General features: G+C 39.1%; 1 protein-coding gene across 5 annotated transcripts in view; it reads left to right on the top strand.

Moving 5' to 3' along the window:
- The window catches only part of FBH1 (F-box DNA helicase 1), a 56941-nt gene extending 39731 nt beyond the window's left edge, over nucleotides 1-17210 (top strand). For all 5 annotated transcript variants that reach the window (XM_081299304.1, XM_081299307.1, XM_081299303.1 and 2 more), the window contains 8 exons: nucleotides 575-674; nucleotides 769-890; nucleotides 2613-2688; nucleotides 3278-3475; nucleotides 3990-4115; nucleotides 5807-5913; nucleotides 15950-16081; nucleotides 16702-17210. In XM_081299304.1, coding sequence (XP_081155430.1) covers nucleotides 575-674; nucleotides 769-890; nucleotides 2613-2688; nucleotides 3278-3475; nucleotides 3990-4115; nucleotides 5807-5913; nucleotides 15950-16081; nucleotides 16702-16872 — 1032 coding nt within the window. In that variant the 3' untranslated portion in view covers nucleotides 16873-17210. The remainder of the gene's footprint in view (nucleotides 1-574; nucleotides 675-768; nucleotides 891-2612; nucleotides 2689-3277; nucleotides 3476-3989; nucleotides 4116-5806; nucleotides 5914-15949; nucleotides 16082-16701) is intronic.
- The last annotated feature ends 5434 nt before the right edge of the window (nucleotides 17211-22644 follow it).

The raw sequence follows: 22644 nt of genomic DNA, 5'->3' as shown, positions 1-22644 counted from the left end.
TGCATGCTGGGGAAGGAAGCCCCTATACTGAGCCCACACTTGAGAACCAAGTATTGGAATATCTTTATAAATTATTTGGAATTGTGAAAGTACATCTTTGTTTCATATATATATATTGTTCTTCTCTTCTGGTATCAAGGAATTGGTAAAATAAAAGTGTTTGGAAAAGATTAATGTAGCAGAGGGGGAGAGAATCATTTGTCAGGGAGGAGATTGGAGGTAAGAGGCCAAAAAGGTGAAAGGTGAAGTATGTGAGTTCAGCAAAGCTAGTGGCAGGAATAAGAAAAGATAATATAGATAGGGTGATGAAGCATTGTCAAAATTTGGTTATGCGGGTAAGTGAGGAGAGAAATAGGTCATTTCAGGGTTTCAAGATAGAAAGTGCTATCATTAACACTTAGATAAAAAGTTAGTGATTTTTTGATTGCCAGGATCCTGTTTGGGTACAAATAGTTTTATTTATTGGGAATTTCCACACCCCTTCCTATGTAGAATGAGTCAGGCCTTGGCAGTGATAGAAGTGAGTCCACATGCATCTAGGTGGGTTGCTAATTCCTTTTATTGTTTCCAACAGAGTTTTAGATTTGGTGTGGAAATAGCTTATGTGGGAGCTACTATCTTGGATGTCTGCAAGAGAGTGAGGAAAAAGACTTTGGTTGGAGGAAACCATCAGAGTAAGGTTTTCAGTAGCTCTTCTTTTTTTTTTAAACAAAATTAGTTATCCTTTTTGTTTTGATTTGTCATTGAGTTTGTGCTCTCTCTTCAAAGGTGGCATTAGGGGTGATGCAAAGGGACAAGTGGCTCTGTTGTCTCGGACCAATGCCAATGTGTTTGATGAAGCTGTACGGGTGACTGAAGGAGAAGTACCTTCAAGGATACATTTGATTGGGGTAAGAGTAAATCTATGTTGACTGCTTCATTCACAGAAACATTATAGAGAAACATATCCAATGAAAATGTTCAACCTCATTAGACTGATTATGCAGAAAAGCATTTGGGTTTTTGACTCTTCACCAGGCTGCACTGAGACTCAAGTCTTTACTTCTGGCCACTCTAATTATGCTAGTAAAATATTCCTGATAAGTGAAACCCCATAAAGACTGAGGATCTTTTCCTCTACTCTTTGAAAAAATGAAGTTCTTCTTTAAATATGACTATGCATTGAGGCTGCTGGCCACCTGAGGTTTTTCTGATTGTGTGTTGTCAATTAGTATGAGAACAGCTGAGCTGACAGCACTGTTACTCTGCAACACATGGGGTTCAACACCTGGGTTCTAGCTCTGGCTCTGTCACTGACCTGTGTGGCTTGGGGCAAGTCACAACTTCTGTGTGCCTCATTCTCTCCATCTCTAAGGTAAAAACAGTTCCTTTCCTTTACCTGTTTCACAGGGAAGTTAGGATTAAATAACATTTTTAGCACTTTTAACTCTGAAGCAGAACTATGACTATAAGTTACTTATTTATGAAAAAAAAATATTTTTCAGGGCCTACTACATGCTAGACACTCAGTAAATAGTGAATCAAAATTAAATGGTGTTTTAATTTTTCTTTCTTTTTTAAATAAAAATGATATAGTCATGTTATAGTAACTTTGAGACTAAAAACAAGAATCATAAAATCCAAGTATTTCATATAATTATGATTTTTGCTAATTATTTTTGTCTTTGTCCTTAATGTGTGTTTTGCATAAATGGTGTGTGTAAAAATGCATACGATTTTTCACTCAACACATAAACTTATTTTCTTTCATTGCTGTTGTGATGGCTTTATAATATCCTCTAGAAGACACAGCGTAATCTAGCCACTTTCATTATTGTAAGAGAATAATAGTTTTTGGAATCTCTATGCCAGGCATGATATAAAGTAAGTTGTTTTCATTCCCTCTCTTACCTCTATTCACTGCCTGTCTCATGTATTATTGATCACATCTCTAGTTGAGAGGTATAATGTACATCATTTTATTTTAGTGTCCATTTTATGTCAGTATTTTACATGTCCCTCCTCAAAATATGAAAAGCCCTCAGAGTGGAGAGCCCTTGTCTTACGCCTCCTGTGCCAGGCATGGAGTCCCACAAGTGCGGGAGCCAGGCCAGTGCTCAGCAGGTGGTCCTCAAGTAGAACAGTGCTAAGCTGTGGCAAAAGCAGGCCCTTCCTCTAAGAGCCAGCTTTTAGAATCGTAGAATTATCTGGACCTGTAGGTATTCTCTAGTTCTTTCTCAAAACAAACAGTGGTGGTAAGTACTCAACCCTTTGGATTCAGTTATCATTTGTATTCTTCCTTGCAACATTCCTGGAGAATAGACTTAAGTTGCCCTTTTATTGATGAGAAAACAACATGCAGCTATATTTTACGTTTCTTAAAAACACATGAAGAATTTGAGGTAGCAGGTACAACTTAAAATTTGATAATTCTGAGTTTCAAAGTCACATTATATCCCAGTGCTTTGCAGTTGATGAAGTTCCCCGCTCACTGTGATGCTTTGGGTGCAATTTGAGATACGTTTCCAAGAAACCATCTCATTTCAAAATCCCACACCCACATTTGCTTTATTTTGTTTTGTTAAGAAAACAAAACAAAATAAAATAAAAATCCCACCAAAAAACTTTTTCAGGGGATTAAATCATTTGGATTGGACAGAATCATTGATATTTGGATCCTTCTTCAGCCAGAGGAAGAACGGAAGAAACGTGAGTACCTACCTGGCTTTGGAGCAGTGGAAGGCAGCACTGGAGAGACAGGGATGGGGAAGGCACAGGTCAGTCTTGGACAGTGTTCTTATCCTTCCTGAGAAGGGCAGCTAGTGTTGCTCTTTTCCCTTGAAGAGGGGGATGCCTGAGGCCTCCGGTTTTTAGAGGTACTGACAGACTTTTCCAGGACCACCTTTTGGTGGTCTCATTACTTGTCAGCATTGGTCCCAGAGGCTGTCTTCCCCCACATCGTTCTGTATGCCTGGGCAGCTTTACACATTAACACTCTGTGTGGGCCCCAGATGATATGTTCTGGTATTTCTATGGCGCTTTCCTTTCCCTTTTCATGGTGCTATCTCAGATCCCTGTGAAGTAGGTGAGGATCTAGAGTATAGGGCTCTGGATCTTCAGTTGGAGACGGAGAGGCTGCTGCACTGACTTGCCCAGGGACACACAGTGAGGTAGTGATGCAGTCAGGACTGGAACCTGGGTGTCCCACGTCTCAGAGCACCCACTGTCGTGTTGTTTAGGAATGTGCAGCTAGAGTAAGGGGAGCCTGCACCTGCTGACTTGACTGTGTTCTCCTCAGAAAACCTCGTCATTAAAGACAGATTCATCCGAAGGTGGGTACACAAAGAAGGCTTCAGTGGCTTCAAGAGGTACGTGACTGCTGCTGAGGACAAGGAGCTTGAAGCAAAGATCGCAGTGGTTGAAAAGTATAGCACCAGGATCCCAGAACTGGTGGAAAGGATAGGAAAGTGCCATATAGAAGACTGGGACTTTGCAGGTAAGGAAAGCACTTGGTTCTTGCCTCCCTTCAAGAGGAGGTGGGATGTTCTTCTTACCTGCATGAAGTAGCTATGACCTTCGATGGCTGTTTATGAGAAAAGGGACAAGGCCCCAGGTTCAATTCCCGTCTCCACATAAAATAAATAAGTACCAAATCGGTAGAAAGGAGAGCCATAGAGCTCTTTATTGCTGTTCCGCTTTCAAGTGAGTAGAATGGGATTTTCTAGTCCTAACTCCTCCACCTGTGACGTTAGGCAAACCAAGCAGCCCTCTTCTGGGCCTCTGCCCTACCTGTGTAACATGCAGGGGTAGGGACAGTCACTGTGTGCTACAGATGTGATTCCTGAGGTACTTTTGAAACTCATTTTCTACTTTTCTTCTCAATCCTTCCCCTCTCACTTTTTGGGCCTAGTTTCCTCCTCCTCTCCCACAGAGCTGCATGCAGAAAACAAACTTTTTTCTGTTCTTTTCCTACAAAGTCCATCTAACTGAGCACTGTATTTTTGTTCTAGAGTACATTTTAGGCACTGTGCACAAAGCCAAAGGCTTGGAGTTCGATACCGTTCACGTTTTGGATGATTTTGTGAAAGTGCCTTGTGCCAGGCATAATCTTGCCCAGCTTCCTCACTTCAGAGTTGGTAAGGACACTGGTTGCTCTTGGGATCCCCTTAGTTTAGTAGTTAGGAGATGACTGGATGGCTCCTTGTGACTGTCTTGGTTTTGATCAGGTGATTGTGGCCTCCTAGTAGGTTTCTTCCATAAGGAGAGAAACACCTCCTAGTCCTAAACTTTTGACTCTTAACACTATGGTTCTTAGAAAAATCAAACTGTAAACTGTTACAGGGCCTCTTCTCTTAGGGTTATGCTCACAGTGGCCCTCGCAACACATATCTCTTCACCTTCACATTGTCATCAGCAGCCATTAGGTGCCCCTGCTTCAGAAAAGCTTTAAAGCACTCCATTCACCTGCTTTCCAAGGTGTTTTTTCTTTCATTAATTCCCTTTCCTTTTATTTAAAAAAATCGGAAAATCATAAGTTGAACTAGCACTCTTTATCATTGTCTGCTTTTTAATAAATTTATACTCAAGGCTAGTTGTTAAACTCTAAACATTGGTTCTTTGTTTGATTTGAATCTTGGAATAAAAACATTTGAAGTGATGAAAATAAAAAACTGACATTCCTTCTCTCTAGCAACTAGCCATAAGAGTGGGGAGACAACCATAAATCAGAACATAAATCAGAGTGGAAGAAGAGAGTAGGTACTATTGAGAGAGATCAGCTGCTTTTGGGGGGATGAGGGGACAGATATTTATTTTGCTGCTACTTTTTCTCCCCCTTCTGGTTTATATTCATTCATTCTCTCTCTCTCTCTCTCTCTCTCTCTCTCTCTCTCTCTCTCTCTTTTTCTTTCTCTTCTCTCTCTCCTCTCTCTCTGTCTCTCTCTCTCTCCTCTCTCCTCTCTCTCTCTGTCTCCTCTCTCTCTCTCAGGGGCACTCAACCCCAGAGCCACATCCCCAGCCCCATTTTGTATTTTATTTAGAGAGAGGGTCTCACTGAGTTGCTTAGCGCCTCACTTTTGCAGAGGCTGACTTCGAACTCGTGAGCCTCCTGTTTCATCCTCTGAGCCCCTGGGATTTCAGGCATGTGCCACCATACCTGGCCATACTTTTTTTTTGATGACTGCTTTTTTGAGATATAATCTACATGCCACATAGTCCACCCATTTAAATTGTACAGTTCAGTAGCTTTCACTCTGTTTAAAGACCAGCTGCTCTGTTGTGCTTGGTATTGAGACTGAGATGAGAGGGTTAAGCAGACACCACAGACTTACAAATGTGGTTTTTCTTTCCTGGTTGTCCTGTGCCAGTGTAAGATGTTTCCAGATTGGGCTGTCAGTGCAGAGACAGCAAAAGGAAATGGAAAGAGCCCCAGCATTGGAGACTGTAGACTTGAATCTAGTTCTGGCTTCTTTTTTATCACGTAACACCTGTAAATGCAATTTCTCCATTCGCCTCACAGGTGTTGTAAGCAGAACTGGAATGGTGAACATCAGTATCCATCTGGTTCATTGTGGATATTGAGTAATCAGTCAACATATTCCCAGCATTTACTGTAGCAGGGCTAAAAAAACCCAGTATTTTGTACCACTAGTGTGCCAAGTTTCTGTTTGCTTTTGCAGTTGATATTTATAGGAAAATTCTATAGCTGTACCAACAAATCTTGAGTGAATTGACTGGGTGGGTCGTGACTGAGGGGTTGAAAACTCTTAGATGGTAATACAAGTTTTTCTAAGCAAGCTTTTGAGTTGACTTTTCCCCCTTTCTTTAGAGTCATTTTCTGAGGATGAATGGAATTTACTATATGTTGCAGTAACTCGTGCCAAGAAACGTCTCATAATGACCAAATCACTGGAAAACATTTTGACTTTGGCTGGGGTAAGAGGAATGCGAAATGTTTGGACTTTATTTGAATGAGAGTTCCACCTGTAGGCCTTTGCAGGGCTTTAGATCAGGATATCAGACAAGAAGGAAAGGTTTCTTCAGTGTACAGAGGCCAGTCATTAGAGCAAGAGGTGTTCAAACCATTGAAAAAAGTATGATTCCTTTCTAAATTCTTTCCCAGTTCAATTTTAAAAGGTCCATTTAAAATGTCAACTGTTTTCATGTGTTTCTTAATTTATCTTTTGCTCAGTCAGTCATCAACACTGTTAGGGGAAAAAATCAGCAAGAATGTTTTCTGCATCTAAATTCTGCCTTCCACTCCCTGTTCCATTTGAAATATCAGCTGCTGCTGCCACCTGTAGAGTTTTCCAGAAGGGATTAGTCCTTCCAGGATGAATTAAGCATGCAGATACCTGACTTAAGTCATGGGCCAAGATGCAGAAAAGTGAGCTCATTCACACACATACCTCTCTTTACTCCTATAAACAACTCTGTCCCTGCTCTCCTTTCTTGTTTTTATCATTCCTGCCTTTTGCAGTCAGGAGTATGAATGATTGCATCTTTTCAACCTTGTTGGAATAGTCAGCAAATCTGAGCTAACAGCAATTACTTAGTCCGTCTTTCCCTGAACCAAAGATACTCAAGCCTAAAATCCAAACTTTAACCATAAAACTTAGTAGAAACACTGGTTTTTTTGTTTTGTTTTGTTTTGTTTTGTTTTGTTTTGTTTTTAGTGGTCTTCGTAACATAAGATTTTGTACAACAGGATGCTTTATTGAAAGAGCTATCTTGTGCTTTCTCAAGGAGGTGAGACAGGTGGAGCTGTGGTGTGTAAACATTGCTACTAATGACTGGATTATACAGTAAACAGTGAGTGACGATCAAAGTCTCAAAGTCACTTACTGATGTCAGTAGTGGTAAAACAACTTTGATAGTCATACTTTGAATATTTTTAATAACATTTCCCTTATTTTATTGGTATGTTATTGTGCATAATGGTGGGATCTTGTTACATATATTCATACATGCACACATTATAACAATATCATCTAGCCAATATCAGCCAGTATTCTTTCCCAATATTTCTCCTTTCATTTCTCTCCTCCCTCCCCTGACCCCTTCCCTTTTCTCTACTCATCTCTCTTTGATTTTCATGAGATCTTCCCCCAACTTTCTTCTCCTTTTTCCTGTTAGCTTCCACATATGAGAGAAAACTTTTAGGATCCTTGACCTTTTGAGTCATTTAGCAATATTCTCAGGTTCCATCCATTTTCATTCACATAACATTATTTCATTCAAATAACATTATTTCATGCTTCTTTATGGCGGAATAAAACTCCATTGTGTATTTTTACCACATTTTATTTATCTATTCTTCCATTGACAGAAACCTATTCTTTTCTATAGTTTGGCTATTATGTGTGTATCACGGTAGTATGATGACTTTAATTCTTCAGGGTAAATATGAGAAATGGGATAGTTGGGCCATATAGTGGTTCCATACCTAGTCTTTTGAGAAAAATTCATACTGATTTTCTTAGTGGTTGTACTAATTTACAATCCCACCAACAGTATAAATGTGTTTCTTTTTCTCCACATTCTCTCCAGCATTTATTATTATTTGTATTCTTGTTGTCTGCCATTCTGAATGTAGTTTTGATTTGCATTTCCCTGGTTGCTGCTGATGTTGAACATCTTTTCATATATTTGGGCCATTTGTATTTCTTCTTTTAAGAAGTGTCTGTTTAGTTCATCTACTTATCCATTGGGTCATTTGTACTTTTGGTGGGGTTTTTTTAGCTCATTATATGTTATACTCTATCAGAGATAACAAGCTGAAGGGAACACAATACCTGACTTCATATTATACTACAGAGTTATAGTAACAAAAACTGGGGGCTAGCAAGGATTTTCTACCATTCTGTAGGTTCTTTTTTCACATTCTTGTTTTTCCTCTGTTGTGCAGAAGCTTATTAGTTTGATGCCATCCTAATTATTAACTCTTGGCATTATTTCCTGAATTTTATAAAGGAATCCTATAGAGAAAGTTGTGACCTGGGCCTATATGTTGGAGTGTTGACCCTATATGTTCTTCTATGAGTTACATAGTTTCTGGTCTAATTCTGAGGTCTTTGATCCTTTTTGAGTTGACTTTTGTGCAAGAGAAATATCTAGTCCCATTCTTCTACCTATGGATAACCAATTTTTCTAGCACTATTTGTTAAAAGGCTTTCTTTTCTCTAATGTATGATTTTGGCACCTTTGTCAGGGATCCAGTGACTATTTGTATGGGTTTGTCTGTGTCTTCTGTACTGTACCATTGGTTTCTGTTTTTATGCCAGTACCATGCAGTTTTTGTTACTGTAGTTCTGTGTGTTATCTCCAGCATTACTTTTTTAGCTTAGAATTGCTTTGGTTATTCTGGGTATTTTTATACTTCCAAATGAATTTTAGGACTGTTTTTCTAGTTCTATGAAGAATGGCATTGAACCGGGGCATGGTACCTCATTCCAGAAATCCTAGTGGTTCTGGAGTCTGAGGCAGCAGCATCACAAGTTCATAGTCAGCCTCAGCTACTTAGCCAGGCCCTTGCTGTCATAAAGCCTGTGTCTACATTAAGAGATAGAGGACAAACATATACATAAATAGGCATCCTCTTCACATTTTTGAGGAGGATAGTATCAGAGCTTGAAAGGGAAAAGTGTGCTTACATGATAAGTCTTTTGCACAGCAAAAGATTAAGCCAGGCAGTGTGTGTGCCTGTAGCCCCAGCTATTGAGGAGGCTGAGGCAGGAGGATCACCTGAGCCTAGGAGTTTGAGACCAGTCCAGGGAACATCAAATCTCAAAAAAACATCAAATTTATGGACTGATTAGGTTTCATTTTTATCACTTTTATGTTTCATGACTCCTTTGTCAATTTTCCTTTAAATAGATGTATTTGGTGGTAAGAATGTTTTTGGAATTTGAACTCAAAATACATTTTTCCTTAGATACATTTCCACTTGGGCCTACCTTGACAACCCAAGCATCAGAACTTGGAACTGAAGCCCTTTTGCTTAGTTTGCATCTTTAGTGGCATCTGAGTCATCTGCATACTTTTTCTGAAAAAGGCTAGGAAGTAAATATTTCAGTCTTTGCTAGTCATATGGTCTCTATCACAGCTATTCTGCTCTCCTGTTGTACCTCAAGGACAGCTATGGACACAAGCTACTGAATGAGTGTGTCTGTTCCAATAAAACTTTATTTGTAGAACCAAGCGCTTGTATAGATTTGGCCTACTTGTAGTTTGCTGGCTTTAGTTTAGATCCAAGTCTGACTTTTCTTAATCTCTAAACTAGTACCCTCAAGGTGTTAAATGGAATAATAATCTTTATGTACAAATAATCTTGCCTATTATAATAAATGTTGATTATATTTTTACAAACTGTTGTACAGTTTTTTCCTAGAATTACTGTTATGCTAATGGTTAGCCGTTTAACAAAACTAAATTGTCATATTGGTGGGTATTATAGAACAATAGTATCATTTCACAGCATGGGTAAAGTTGGATTTTTTTTTTAACTCATAAAAAATTTGAGATACTAAAAAGTTGAGAAAACAATACATTAAGCAACAATATACAAGTCACCCCTATAAATATTTGGAGTACTCATTTCTAAAAAAACAGACTTTTTTCTCCATAACTATAGTGCCATTTTCTTTTCTTTTTTTTTTTTTTTTAATATTTATTTTTTAGTTTTCGGTGGACACAACATCTTTGTGTGTGGTGCTGAGGATCGAACCTGGGCCACACGCATGCCAGGCGAGCGCGCTACCGCTTGAGCCACATCCCCAGCCCCCCATTTTCTTTTCTTTTTTTTTTCTAATATTTATTTTTCAGTTTTCAGTGGACACAACATTTTTATTTTATTTTTATGTGGTGCTGAGGATTGAACCCAGTGCCCCGAGCATGCCAGGTGAGCGCGTAATTGCTTGAGCCACATCCCTAGCCCTACAGTACCATTTTCACATTTTATGAAATTCATAATGATGTATGGCTCCTTCATGCCAATCTATAGTCATATTTTTATGATTATATAAAAAAATGCCATTTTAACAATGATTTGTTCAAATCAGGATCCAAATAAACATTTGGTTGTTAGTCTCTTGCTTGATTCAGAGGAGTCTTGTACCCCATCCCCTCTTCTAATGCCCCTGTCTTATTGAAGAAACTGGGTCAGTTGTCCTGTGGAATGGTCCATATTCTAGATTTGTTTCCTGTGTGGTTGTATAACTTGTTCTACCATTGCCTACCCTGGATTTCCTGTAACTGGAAGTTAGCCACAGAGGTTTCCCTAGATTCAGGCTTAACTTTTTTTTGGCAGGAATGCTCCATGATAGGGATTGTGTACTGTGTCTCCTCACATCCAGAGGCACATGGTATCAGGGTATCCTTTGCCCTTTCAGTGATGCTGAGATGGTCTCTCATATGAAATTTATAATAATGTGCAGCCCCTACCACCAGTCCATAATCATACTTTTATAGTTGTGTCAAAAATACTTTTTTTTTAAACAGTAGTTTGTTCAAATCAGGATCCAAATAAACATTCAGATAAAATGTTAAAATAAAACCTTTGATATTGCAGAGCTAGGGAATCTTCATTTTTGAAAAGAAAAAAAATTGTTCATATTAATAGCTCTAATCCCAAATTTTAATTTAAACTTTTTGATGTTAAATGTAATACAAGTATGTAAAATAGCATAAATGTTTTAAATGATGTAACTGTTTTAAATGATGCAGCCAGTGTTCCTAGAGCAGATCTACCACCTATTCCAGATGCCCTTCCAGTCAGAGCACCCTTTCTCCCTCCTGAAAGTAACCACAGCCCCAGACCTTACAAAGCTACAGGCTTTGTAATTGTTCTTTGACCGAGTATGCACCATCATCCAGCCCTCTGATGGTGATTTCAACACACACTTCTAAGTGGCAAAATGAGACACACAATAGTATATAGAGAAGGCATATTTTGTACAAAAGGAGAATATGAAAATCTATAGATTTACTAAAATTTACAAAAGGTACTGAAAGATAAATCAATAACTTTTTTTTTTTCCAAGTATCTACTAATGGTAGAGAGAGAATAACCTGGGGTAAAATGAGACTTGTTACAAAGTTTTGACTTTGAAAACAGGATTCACACATTCAAAAAAGTTAATTAAGTCAAAAAGAAACAAAGTAGCTCAGTGGTAGAATGTTTGCCTTGCTTGCACTAGACCCTGGTTCAATTCCCAGTATTGAAAAAGAAAAAAGGAAATCACCATCAGTTCATAAAGCTTGCACAGCTGAGCAGTAGTCTGTGTCACTTTACTGTGACTTATGTTCTCTTCCTCAGATAGACATAGGGTTGCTTCCAGTCATTTGCTTTCATGATGACACAATGCATAATCTTATCTATGAGTCATAAATCTGTTTTGCCAGTATACCTTGAAAGGTACATTTGTAATGAAACCTACCAAACTGTTGTATGTTCATGTATTAATATACCATAGTGAATCCCATGTGTGTGTATATATAATTATAATGCACTAATTAAAGTAATAATAATAATAATAATAGAAAGGGGATCAGTGGAGGATATATTTCTAAAACTGGAGCTGCTGGGTAAAGACAAACCCAAGTGTGATTTTTCCACCTATTGTGAAAAAAATATGGAGATTGTATCATTTAGAAGCCCACTAGTTATGTATAAGAATTAAAAAGGATTTTTAAAGCTAATTGGAAACTGGTCAGTTAGCTGCGGCATACATATTATGAAGAAAGTGAATTTTCCCCATAGAAGAAAAGAATACGGAACCTAGAAAAATGGTTCCCCCCTTATGAGACTAGGTAGGGAAACATCTGTCTGCCCACAGAGTTGCTCTCAGGAAGCCCTGGGAAGCTGCCTGTTTGGGTAAACAGATGTTTAAGTCTGAAAGATCTTGCATGAGGTTGAATACTTCTGCTTTTTCTTTATTGCAATCTGTGAGTAAATGTGGGGACATCCTGTTGCAGAAATGGCTGAGTCCAGCCTGTGGTAAGAAAAGCAGGCCATAGAGGATATTGAGGACTCTGGGATGAGGGTGAGGGAACTAATTTAGAGACTTCAAAAGCCTGTGGAGAATGGTGGAGCCACGGATATGACATTTTAGAGACATAAAGACATAAAGTCTGCTACCTGGACTGATAAGCCATTTTGATCTCCTCTATAACCAAAAACAGGTAAGGCAGCCTTCTTGTTCTTGACTCCTGTATTAGTCTACTTTGTGTTGCAACAACAAAATATCTGAGGCAGAGTACTTTAAAAAATTAAGAGGTTTATTTGGCTTGATTCCAATGACTGAAAGAGCCAAACAGCATGTTTGCAGAATCCTGGCCAGGGCCTCCTGGCTGCATCACAACATGGTGGAGGTACAGAAAGGAAACTGGCAATATGTAGAAAGGGGCAAGTGTATGGGGCGACTTCACTTTATAATGACCCATTCTCATGAGAATTCACTGGCTACTGGAGGTCAGCATGAATCCCCTTTGAGACAGTGCCCCCATGACCTAACTACCTTGCAGTAGGCGCCATCTCTTAAAGGTACCACCGCCTCAGCACTGCCACCCCAGGGATCAAGATTCCAGCACATGAACCTTTGGGGGACAAACCACATTCAAACTACAACATCCCCTTAGAAAATATAGCTAATGTAATCACCATAAGCTTTTTTTGTTGTTGTTGTTCATTTGTTTCTTTTTAAGTTTTAAGCAAATGGTCTTGGGGATATACCTTAGTGATAGAGTGCTTGCCTTGCATGCTCAAGGTCCTGGGTTCAGTCCCTAGCACCCTAAAATAAGCAAAATAAAAAGATTTTGAGGAAGTGAAGCAAATCATGAAATTATTACATTTTTGAGGGTATAAAGTGATGTGGGGTTAGACTAGTTGCACAGAAGACAAATTCTCAGTAGTCAAGATCTTAGATTCTTAACCCAAATTTCATAAGTATATTCTCAGAACAGTGCCTCGCTCATAGTTGATGCTTAGCAAGTGCTTGCTGAATGGATGAAAGGGGAGTACCCTTCCCTTCTGTGAGTTCTTCACCTTCATGGTAAAGAACTTAGGTCTGGTTCATATCCCAGTTCTTCCATTCACACCTTTGTGACCAAGGGCATGTTACTTAACCACTTTGCTTCAGTTTCATTATCTGTAAAAATACATTAATAGCAATAACTGTACCTCAAAGGATGTTTTTAACAGATTAAGGAAACGTTAGCTATTATTTTGTCATATTGAAGTGTATTACATTTATTTAATATTTATTTTTTAGTTGTAGTTGGATACAATATCTTTATTTCACTTATTTATTTTTATGTAGTGCTGAGGATCGAACCCAGGGTCCTACACGTGTGAGGCAAGTGCTCTACCGCTGAGCCACAACCCCAGCCCCAAAGTGTATTACATTTAAAAAAAATTTTTTTTAGTTGTAGTTGTATACAATACCTTTATTTATTTATTTTTTAAGTAGTGCTAAGGATCAAACCCAGTGCCTTGCATGTGCTGGGTGAGTACTCTACTGCTGAGCCACAACCCCAGCCCTAGTATATTACATTTTGATGCAGTTTTACTTCCTGGATTCTACAAAGTCAAACGGAGTTCATAGTATATATTGTGTATGTAACATGCACTGTTTACAGTATGTGTTATGTTTATATGACACAGATACTATGTTCATAGTACATATACCATGTGTGCAATATATACTGTATTTCTGGTACATATATGTTATATATGCTATGCACAGTTAGTAGCCCATATTATACATGTAACACTGTCTATAGTCTATATTGAACATATAATAGAGTTTGCAGATGTTAGGGTGTTATTTGTGCTTTTCACTCTGATGCTTTCATAAGTGGATTCTCCAGAGGCTACCTGACATGTGATGGTAGCACAGATTGAATGTAGAATCAGAGATGAGAATCCAGTTGCATTTTCTCAAACCTAGGTATTAAAGGATATTTGTAGAAATATAAAATAATGCTACTCTTCTAAGTTTATTCATTTATTTTTTAATATGGTTGTTTAAAACCATGTTTTTTAATATGGTTGTTTAATATGGTTGGGGTTTTTTTGGTACCAGGGATTGAACTCAGGGGCACACGATCCCTGAGCCACATCCCCAGCCCTGTTTTGTATTTTATTTAGAGAGAGTCTCATTGAGTTGCTTTGTGCCTCACTTTTGCTGAGGCTAGCTTTGGACTCTCAATCCTCCTGCCTCAGCCTCCCAAACTAGTGGGATTATAGGTGTGGTGTACACAATTGTGCCCAGTGGCTATTGTTATTTTTAAAGAGGATATTTCAAAATTTTTTTAGTTTAAAACTCTAACATGGCAAATATTAACAATTCATATATACATAATCTCCTTGGAGTCCTTAATGTTTAGTAACATAAAGAGCCCTGAGACCAAACTGCACTGCTGCTCTAGAGCAGTATTTTTTGAAGTGTAGGTTGTAGTTAATTCATTATGATTTATTAATTGTGTATTATGACAAAGTTTTTTTTAAAAAAGTGAAATGGCATAAAATCTTAAAATGGATGCATTGCATGTAAGGTTCAGTAGCATTTTATGAAGTATTTATTTTTTAATTTCTTATACATGTGTGCATGTGTAAAATGTCAATGTAAGTGGGTCAAGGAAATTTGAAAACAGTCCTGGAGAAATTCATACAGTAGAAACATGTACAAAAATATTAATTGCCATTGCTGGAAATATTTGGAGACAATTTGAATATTCACGCTAAAGAAAGGGATAGATAAAATGTAAAAGAGTGCTAGGATTGAGTTCTATGTATAGCACTTGAGAAAAATGGCTAGGTGAGAGGGAGACAAAAAGTGTGACACCCATAAAATGCTGCCTTGTGTTCTTGAACATATATGTAAAGGCGAAGAACTATTTTGGAATGGGTCAGAAAGAAGACATGCCAGAGTCGTGATGATGGCTGCTTCTGGGAAAGGGAATGGAGATACCAGGCAAAGGGAGACTTCAGCAAAATCTGTAATTTTATTTTAAAGAAAGATTTCATACTGTCAACTGTCAGTGAATATTGATTGACACTTGAGTATTTATATTTTCTGTTCTTTTCTGTAGCAGGTAGGCAGGTTTTCCAAGAGAGAAAAACAAATAAATCAAAGCATGCAGCATAGTTGTGGGGGAAAAAAAATCCATAAATAGTCACTTTTAGTTCAGAAAACATGAAATCATCATTTATTGATGGGCAAATACTTCCAGCCCTGTTAGTACAGCAGCACTGTGTGGAGTTCCTTGAGGGCAGCAGCATCTGTCAGGTCCCTGACCCCGTGGTCAGTTTAGGAGATGATCAGCACTTTATCTGGGTGCCCACCTTTGCCAGACAAAAGCACTCTACACATACTTTCATGTGTCTTACTCATAGCAACCGTGTAAAGTAGATACCATGTTGTTATGTATTTTACAGATAAAGCAGCTTGAGGCTTAAGGGGTCATTTGCCCCCTGTCAGCCAGTGGCCTGGGGGGATGCAAATATGCAGGGTTGGTTAGGGAAAGGTTTTTTTTTTTTTTTTTTTTTTTTTTTTTTTTTTTTTTTTTTTAAGATTTACAGTTTCAGCTTCCCTGTGTCGTAAAGTGAACATACAAATAATTTTCTATTGGTGCAGTTAGGGATGGGTTAGTGTAAGATGTAACCCAGAAGTAGTCCTGAAATCCTATTGCAACCAGTAGTTTTTACAAGTTTGTCCTTTAAATCTTTTTTTTTGTTTTTTAAACTGGTAATTTTACCAGGAAGCCCATCAGACTGTCCTGAGTATTCTCTATTGGCAATAGCAGTTTTGGCGGCAGAAGAAGTTAGAGAAACTCCAAGGAAAGCAGGAGAGTCAGGGGTTTTCTCGTTCTGGATATGTCCAAAGGGAGTTTACAGCTTCATAATTGTTGTAGTTTCCAAGTAGGAGGTAGCAGAGGTATGGCTGTTGATCTTTTCCTCCTTTCTTCTCAGGAGTACTTCTTGCAAGCAGAGTTGACAAGTAATGTTTTAAAAACTGGAGTGGTTCGCTGCTGTGTGGGTCAGTGCAACAATGCCATCCCTGTGGACACCGTCCTCACCATGAAGAAGCTGCCTATCACTTATGTATGTTTTCTGTCTATAGAATTTAGTTCAGTCATGTGCATTTTATTGCTTGAGAGCTATGTGTTTGCCTGGATTTTGGGTGAGGGAGATAAACGAGACATTTGTGTAATCTTTCCTAAGGGCTTTAGACATGAGAAGCATCATAGATATGAGGTCTGCCATTGGTCACACAGTATAATCTGGAGTCAGGGTGGGCAGTACTGTCTGACTGAGCTGAAGCTTTCCTGTCTGGTAGTTGAGGCTGTGACCTAACACTTCAGAGGAGGACTATTTACCTAGAGGGCTCAGTTTGTTTTTTCTTGGTGTGCTGCTCTCCCCCTTTCCTTCTTTGTGCTGGGGATCAAACCCACTGAGCTACCCTCCCAGCCCCCAGTTTTTTATCTCTTCACTAGATAAATGGCAGTTACTACCCTAAAAGAATTTGATAGAGTTAAGTCTATTGTTGATAATGGTGCTGTAGGAGTTGTTACCTCTGAGGGTTTGCACATGTCTGAAAACATCAGAATCTTAATAGTGCCTTGTCCCTGGGCAGCTATGACAGTATTTGATCACTATGTAGCAGAAAAATCCTCATCCTTGGGTTTTTCCCTTACCTCTTTTTCTCATCTATCTATCACCAGAGCAACAGGAAGGAAAACAAGGGTGGCTACCTCTGCCACTCCTGTGCAGAGCAGCGGATTGGGCCTTTGGCATTCTTGACTGCCTCTCCAGAGCAGGTGCGCTCCATGGAACGCACTGTGGAAAACATAGTGCTGCCCAGGCACGAAGCCCTGCTCTTCCTTGTCTTCTGAGACCAAGACGAGTGTTCTCTGCACAGAGGTTTGCCGTGGACTCCCAAGTGCTGAAGAAAGCCAGCGTGGGTAGGGTCCTGCTCACCTGAGACAATGAATTCAATCACAGAGCATTTTCTGGGGAAGAGGAACCCAACCAGAGTTGGACCTGCCATTTCTCTGTTCTCTACAGATAGCCAGTTTCCACTTGCCTATCCTCCATATGCATCAGGTCAGGGAAGTGGGGGATGTTCTTTTGATAAAAAACAAAAAAACCCAAAAAACATTTTATGTATTTAAACTTTTATTACAAGGTTTCAATTAAACAGGCATTGCAATGCTGGCATGCCACTGTGACATCTAGCTTCAGCACTGTCATTTTTAAACTTTCACTTTTTACTGTTTTTTCTTTTCAGCAGCTTGTCACTTTTCACATAATATGTCAAACGGAGAATGAGCTTTTCATGCCATGGGAGTCACAAATATATAAGACATAGTGTGAGTCTTTGTCATTATGGGGCTCACAGTTTAAATCGGGTAGCGGCATTATACATAAAATACAAGTATAAAGTGACAGTAGCTAGACTTCTTGTTTTTCCAGCAGGTACAGTTAAACATATGGGTAACACTTGTAAGGGAAAGTGGAGGTGGGCGACTACTGTAGAGGAGGTAGGAGCAAAAAGATGGTACCTGGTACCCAGTTCACTAGACTTGTAGATTCTGAGTGAATGTTGTAATAAAGTTGTAAATTTTTACAGAAATGACCATTGATGACACATCCCATAGATGTACATAGATTTGGTATTCAATATTTTGGCAAATGGCTGTTGTAGGATGCTGATGGCAGGTGAAGGGGAGACATGGCACCATCAAAGAATTCAGCACATTTTTCTCCAAATTAAACCAAATGAGTTCAGGATCTTCTGACATCAGATCTTTTTTAGGAAGATCATTCTAGATATAGTTTGGAGGATGTTTTAAGGTGGTCAGATAAATTAAAAATACTTGGGATATTAACAAGATATAACTAGGGCTGGTGATTAAGGAATGGACACACATATTTGTGTTTCTGAAAGTGTGGCCCCCAGACAGGCAGCATTGGCGTCACTCGGGACCTTGTTGGAACTAAAAATCCCTAGTTGCCACTTCAGACTTAGAGGTCAGAAACTCTGGGTTTGAGTCCCAGAAGTTGGTATTTAACAAGTCATAAGTAATTCTGATGAACTGTTCTTGATATTAGGAAGGTAGAATCACCCAGGCATGGTGGTGAGTGAGCACTTGTAATTCCAGTGACTTAGGAGGCTGAGGCAGAGAAGTTTGAAGCTGGCTTCAGCAACTAAGGCTTTAAGCAACTTATTGAGACCCTGTTTCTAAATAAAAAGGGATGGGGATGTGGATTAATGGCTCAGTGGATTGAACCTCTGGATATGGTCCCAGGTACCAAAAAAAGAAGAAGGTGGTAGAATCAATAGGTCTTAGTGCTTAGGTGGGTGTGGTGACTCAGTAATAGAATCTCAATATGAATCCCCACTGTCTGGCTGATTGATCTTGTAGATGAGGGCACCCTCCATTGAGAAAGGGAATATTCGAGGTGTAGGTTTGTATAAAAACAATAATGATTTTGATATTCAAAATGTTGGGTTTGTGGGTGATTATGAACACATCTGTACTTCAGCAAAGCATAGGAAGGTGTTAAGAATGAGAAGAGCAGAGGTCTAAGAAGCCTGAGGAACTTGAGACTTAGAGGGTTTTGTGAAGAAGAGTGACAGCTCAATCAGGAGGATTGGCCACCATCATGGTGGAGTTGTGACTGAGTTCAAGAGAGGGCATGGACTTGAGCATCCAGTGCTTTAAAGAAACGAGACTGATAGTGAAAGTCAGCAGTGATGTTAGCTGATCAATTTCGGTAAGGCTGGAAGCCAGACTGCTGTAGATTCAAATGTGAGTGAAGAACTTGCGGTTATTTGATGAATTAATCATATGTATTTGCTTTGAACTTTTCTGAAGTCATACTAAAATGACAATTGAAGGTGGTTTTTCTTTTTTAAAACCATAAGGGCAAAGAAATTAAGAGATGGCAGCCACAAAAATTTTCAAGTTGGAAAGCATATATTTGTCCTCTAGGTAGAAAATGGAGATTTTTCTGTAGGCAATTCAGCCAGCTTCAGTAGAAATGCTGACAATGACATTGGAATTCCTAAGGAGACAGGCTAACCAGTTCTCCCAAAGACGTCAGATTGCAACTGTCAAACCCCACCCAGGTGCTTACTGTCCATCATGTCTTCAGTGTTCTGCCCTCAACTAGGAGCAATAAACCAAGGATTGACAGACATCTGAAAACCACCTTGTTTTAGTCAGATTTTTTTGTCACTGTGACCAAAAGAACTGACAAGAACAATTTTAGAAGAAGAAAAGTGTATTTGGTACTCATGGTTCCAGAGATCTCAGTGCATAGATGACTGACTCCACAGCTCCTGTCCCAAAATGAGGCAGAACATCATGATGGAAGGGTGTGGTGGAGGAATGCAGAAGGAAGCAGAGAAAGACCTTTGCTCAATGAGGACAAAAATCCCAAAGGCATGCCCTCAGTGACCTACTTCCTCCAGCCATACCCCATCCTCCTTCAGTTACCACCCAATTAATCCATATCATTGGATTAATCCACTGATTAGGTTAAAACTTTCAATTCAGTTTTCTTTGAACATTCTTACATTATCTCACACATGAGCTTTGCAGGGACAATTCATAATTAAACCATGCCATATCTCCGGGATGAAAGTTGAATATTAAAACCAAAGAATCATCTCGGAGGGAGAAGAAAGCATCTAAATATGTTTAGTATATTTAAAGAATGAGAGAAGATAGTGCATCCATGAAATAACAGGATCACTTTATATACATGAATGTTTGGGGTCAAAAATGTGAAAGAAGTGAAAGCCCAGTAGAATTTTTGGAAGGATCATCACTTGAGAAAATGTCAAAAACAAGAATTTAAGCTGGGTGCACTGGCACATACCTGTCATCCCAGAGGCAGGAGTGGCAGGAGTTCAAAACCAGCCTCATTGATTTAGCAAGGCACTAAGCAATTCTGTGAGACCCTGTCTCTAAATTAAATATATATGTATGTATATATACATATATATTTTTTTTAAGAGCTGGGGATTGGCTCAGTAGTTAAGTACCCCTGGGTTCAACACTCAGTATCAAAAATTTAAAATTAAAAAAAAAATCAAGAAGCTGAGCTTCTATCCTCATATAAGCTGATATGGAAAGATCACCTAGAGTCATTAAATAGAAAAGGCAACTTGAACAGTAGTGTGTATGGTATATATCATTTGTGTAAATGGTGAGAAAAAAATTATGGTACACGTTTTTTTTTTCTTTCCAAATCATAAATAGAAATCAGAGGCCAGGAGATTAAAAAAATAATAGTACCAGAACTGATAGAGGTTTCTGGATTGAAATGACTTGCTAACTACCCAGCAAAATGGGTGAAAATAGACCTCCAGTGAGTATAAAGTGTCAGGCAAGCATGATAACACCTCCACTACAGAAATGAGTAAGTTGTGAAATTTTCAGAATATTAGTGACAAAGTTCCAATAAGTTCCCAAAAAGAAAAAAAGTTATATTTACATAGAGGAATCAAAACGTCCCCAGATTATACAATAGCTGTACTGTGGAGCCATCCCTTAAATAATTGGGAATTATTTCCAACCTAGAAATCAAGGGCATTTATCATGCCTCCCATTTTTCATTTATTTCCTTGCCTATCATGCAGCTTTTCTCCAGAAGCTACTGGAGGTTATAATTCGGGAAGATAAGGGAATAAGCCAAGATTGGGGAGGTGTTCCTTGAGAAAACTATTGGGTGTACAAGGGAGAGGATGCCAAGACTTCGTGCACAGTGGACCCCAGGTGGCTTTGGAGTAGGTGGTGGGGCCCTGGGGGCAGTCTCTTCAAGATGAACTTAGTAGAATACTGGAATGTTCCTGAACATCTCAATGGGAGGTTTAGATAATTGTCAACGTGTTCAGGCTGGAGTTAATGCTAAGTATAGAAAGCTACTCGAACTGAAAGGACAACTATTTGGAAAAACCTGGTCCCATTATGTGAGAATCAGCTGCCAAAGCAGGTGGAAGGTGCCATGAGACCAAAGAAAAGACTCAGGCTTGCACAAAATGCAGTTTACTAGGGATTTAAACCAGAAGTGCATCTCAAGCAGCAGCAAGTGATGGATGGTGGGTCCTCGCACCCTAGTGCAAGAAGAAGGGATTTATATACTAAGCTAGACAAAAGTGGGCTGCTACCATCCAGAAAGTACCTGACCTTTCTCAAGAACTTGGTATGTTCATATGCCAGTTAAGAAACCTTTGGTCAGCACAACATGCTCTTCTCTTGAGAATGTGGTTGGTCCTATAGGATTTGGGATGCACATCTGGGTCACCTGGCAGGCAAAATGGCAGTTACAACCAGGATGGTGTTGTCATGCAAGCTGCATCTCTGTAGCAATTATCAGTTCTTTGGGAAGCAAGAGATGGTAGAAGAGGGGAGAAGCACTTTAGTTCACTCCCCAGCTCAGCTGTTTCTAAGTCTTAATCTGCTCTACACACACAGAGGAGGGAATGTGTGAACCTGGTGGAAGAGGGGAGTGAGCTAAATCTCCTGTCTCCACATTGGGAGGTGAGTTTCAGGCACTGAAAAACTAGAAGTTGAAGCCAATGTCAGCTTATTTTTAAACAGGAAGATACATAGCAAAATAACCATTGAAAAGATTTAAACTATTTTTGGAGGAGGGAGGGTAAAGCACGTTTTGGGTATGGTGCCTTGTTTAACCGCTGACTCTAAACTATGCATCTATATGATAAAACTATAAAATGTAAGTGGGAGGTGAAGAAGCACTGGAAACCAGTCTCAACAAGCAAGGCTAGTAAGAGTGTAGATTGAGAATGACTTTGGGGAGTCGTTTTTTATTTTAAAATACAAGATTTTGAACAGGCTTACATTTGAACGAAAAAGAGGGGTGACTGCAGATATAGTGAGGGGATGGTGGTTTGATGGAGAATGGGCAGGATTAGGACACAAGATATAAAGGAAACAGCCTGAGTGTACATTATATGGGATTAGGATGTTTAGGTAGCCCTCACCCAATAATTTTATTTTTCTAGTGAAGTTAGAAATCAGATCATCTAGAAAGATTGTTGAAAGTTTGGGGCAGGGCTGGGGCTGTGGCTCAATGGTAGAGCTGCTCACCTACCATGTGTGAGGCCCTGGGTTCGATTCTCAGCATCACATATAAAATAAATTAATTAAATAAAGGGCCACTGACAGCTTAAAAAATATTTTTAAAAAGTTTGGGGCAGATGTAGAAGAGAATGGAATAGTAGCTGATAAAAACAGAAGATTGCTGGGCAGCATTAACCCATTTGAAGTTAAACATTATCCTTTTAGTTGATACATATATTTTTTATTCTGGAAGCTTAGGTGTGGGAGCAGAGTTGTCAAATGGTTAGATTGAAACCATTCAGTAAACACTAAAGTAGACAAAATGACAAGGTCCCCTATGGGACATCATCCTACCCAGGAAGGATGGTCACTGTGCCCTGCTGTTCCCCACACTACATTTCTATAGTGGCATCTGGTTGGCCTCTGGGAGCAAGTAATTGGATTGAAAAGGAACTTGGACACATCTAGAATCTGACTTGTGAGTTAATGTTTTTCTTTGTCTTTGTCCATTACACCTTCCTAGTTACCCTGAACCTCTGGGTTTTTAGGAATGTGGAGTATATTGAGAAA

This window comes from Spermophilus citellus (assembly GCF_964194105.1).
Source record: "Spermophilus citellus genome assembly, chromosome: 6".
NCBI classification, from domain to species: Eukaryota; Metazoa; Chordata; class Mammalia; order Rodentia; family Sciuridae; genus Spermophilus; species Spermophilus citellus.
Note: the sequence above shows the minus strand (reverse complement) of the source record. Positions and strands in the feature narration are given on the sequence as shown.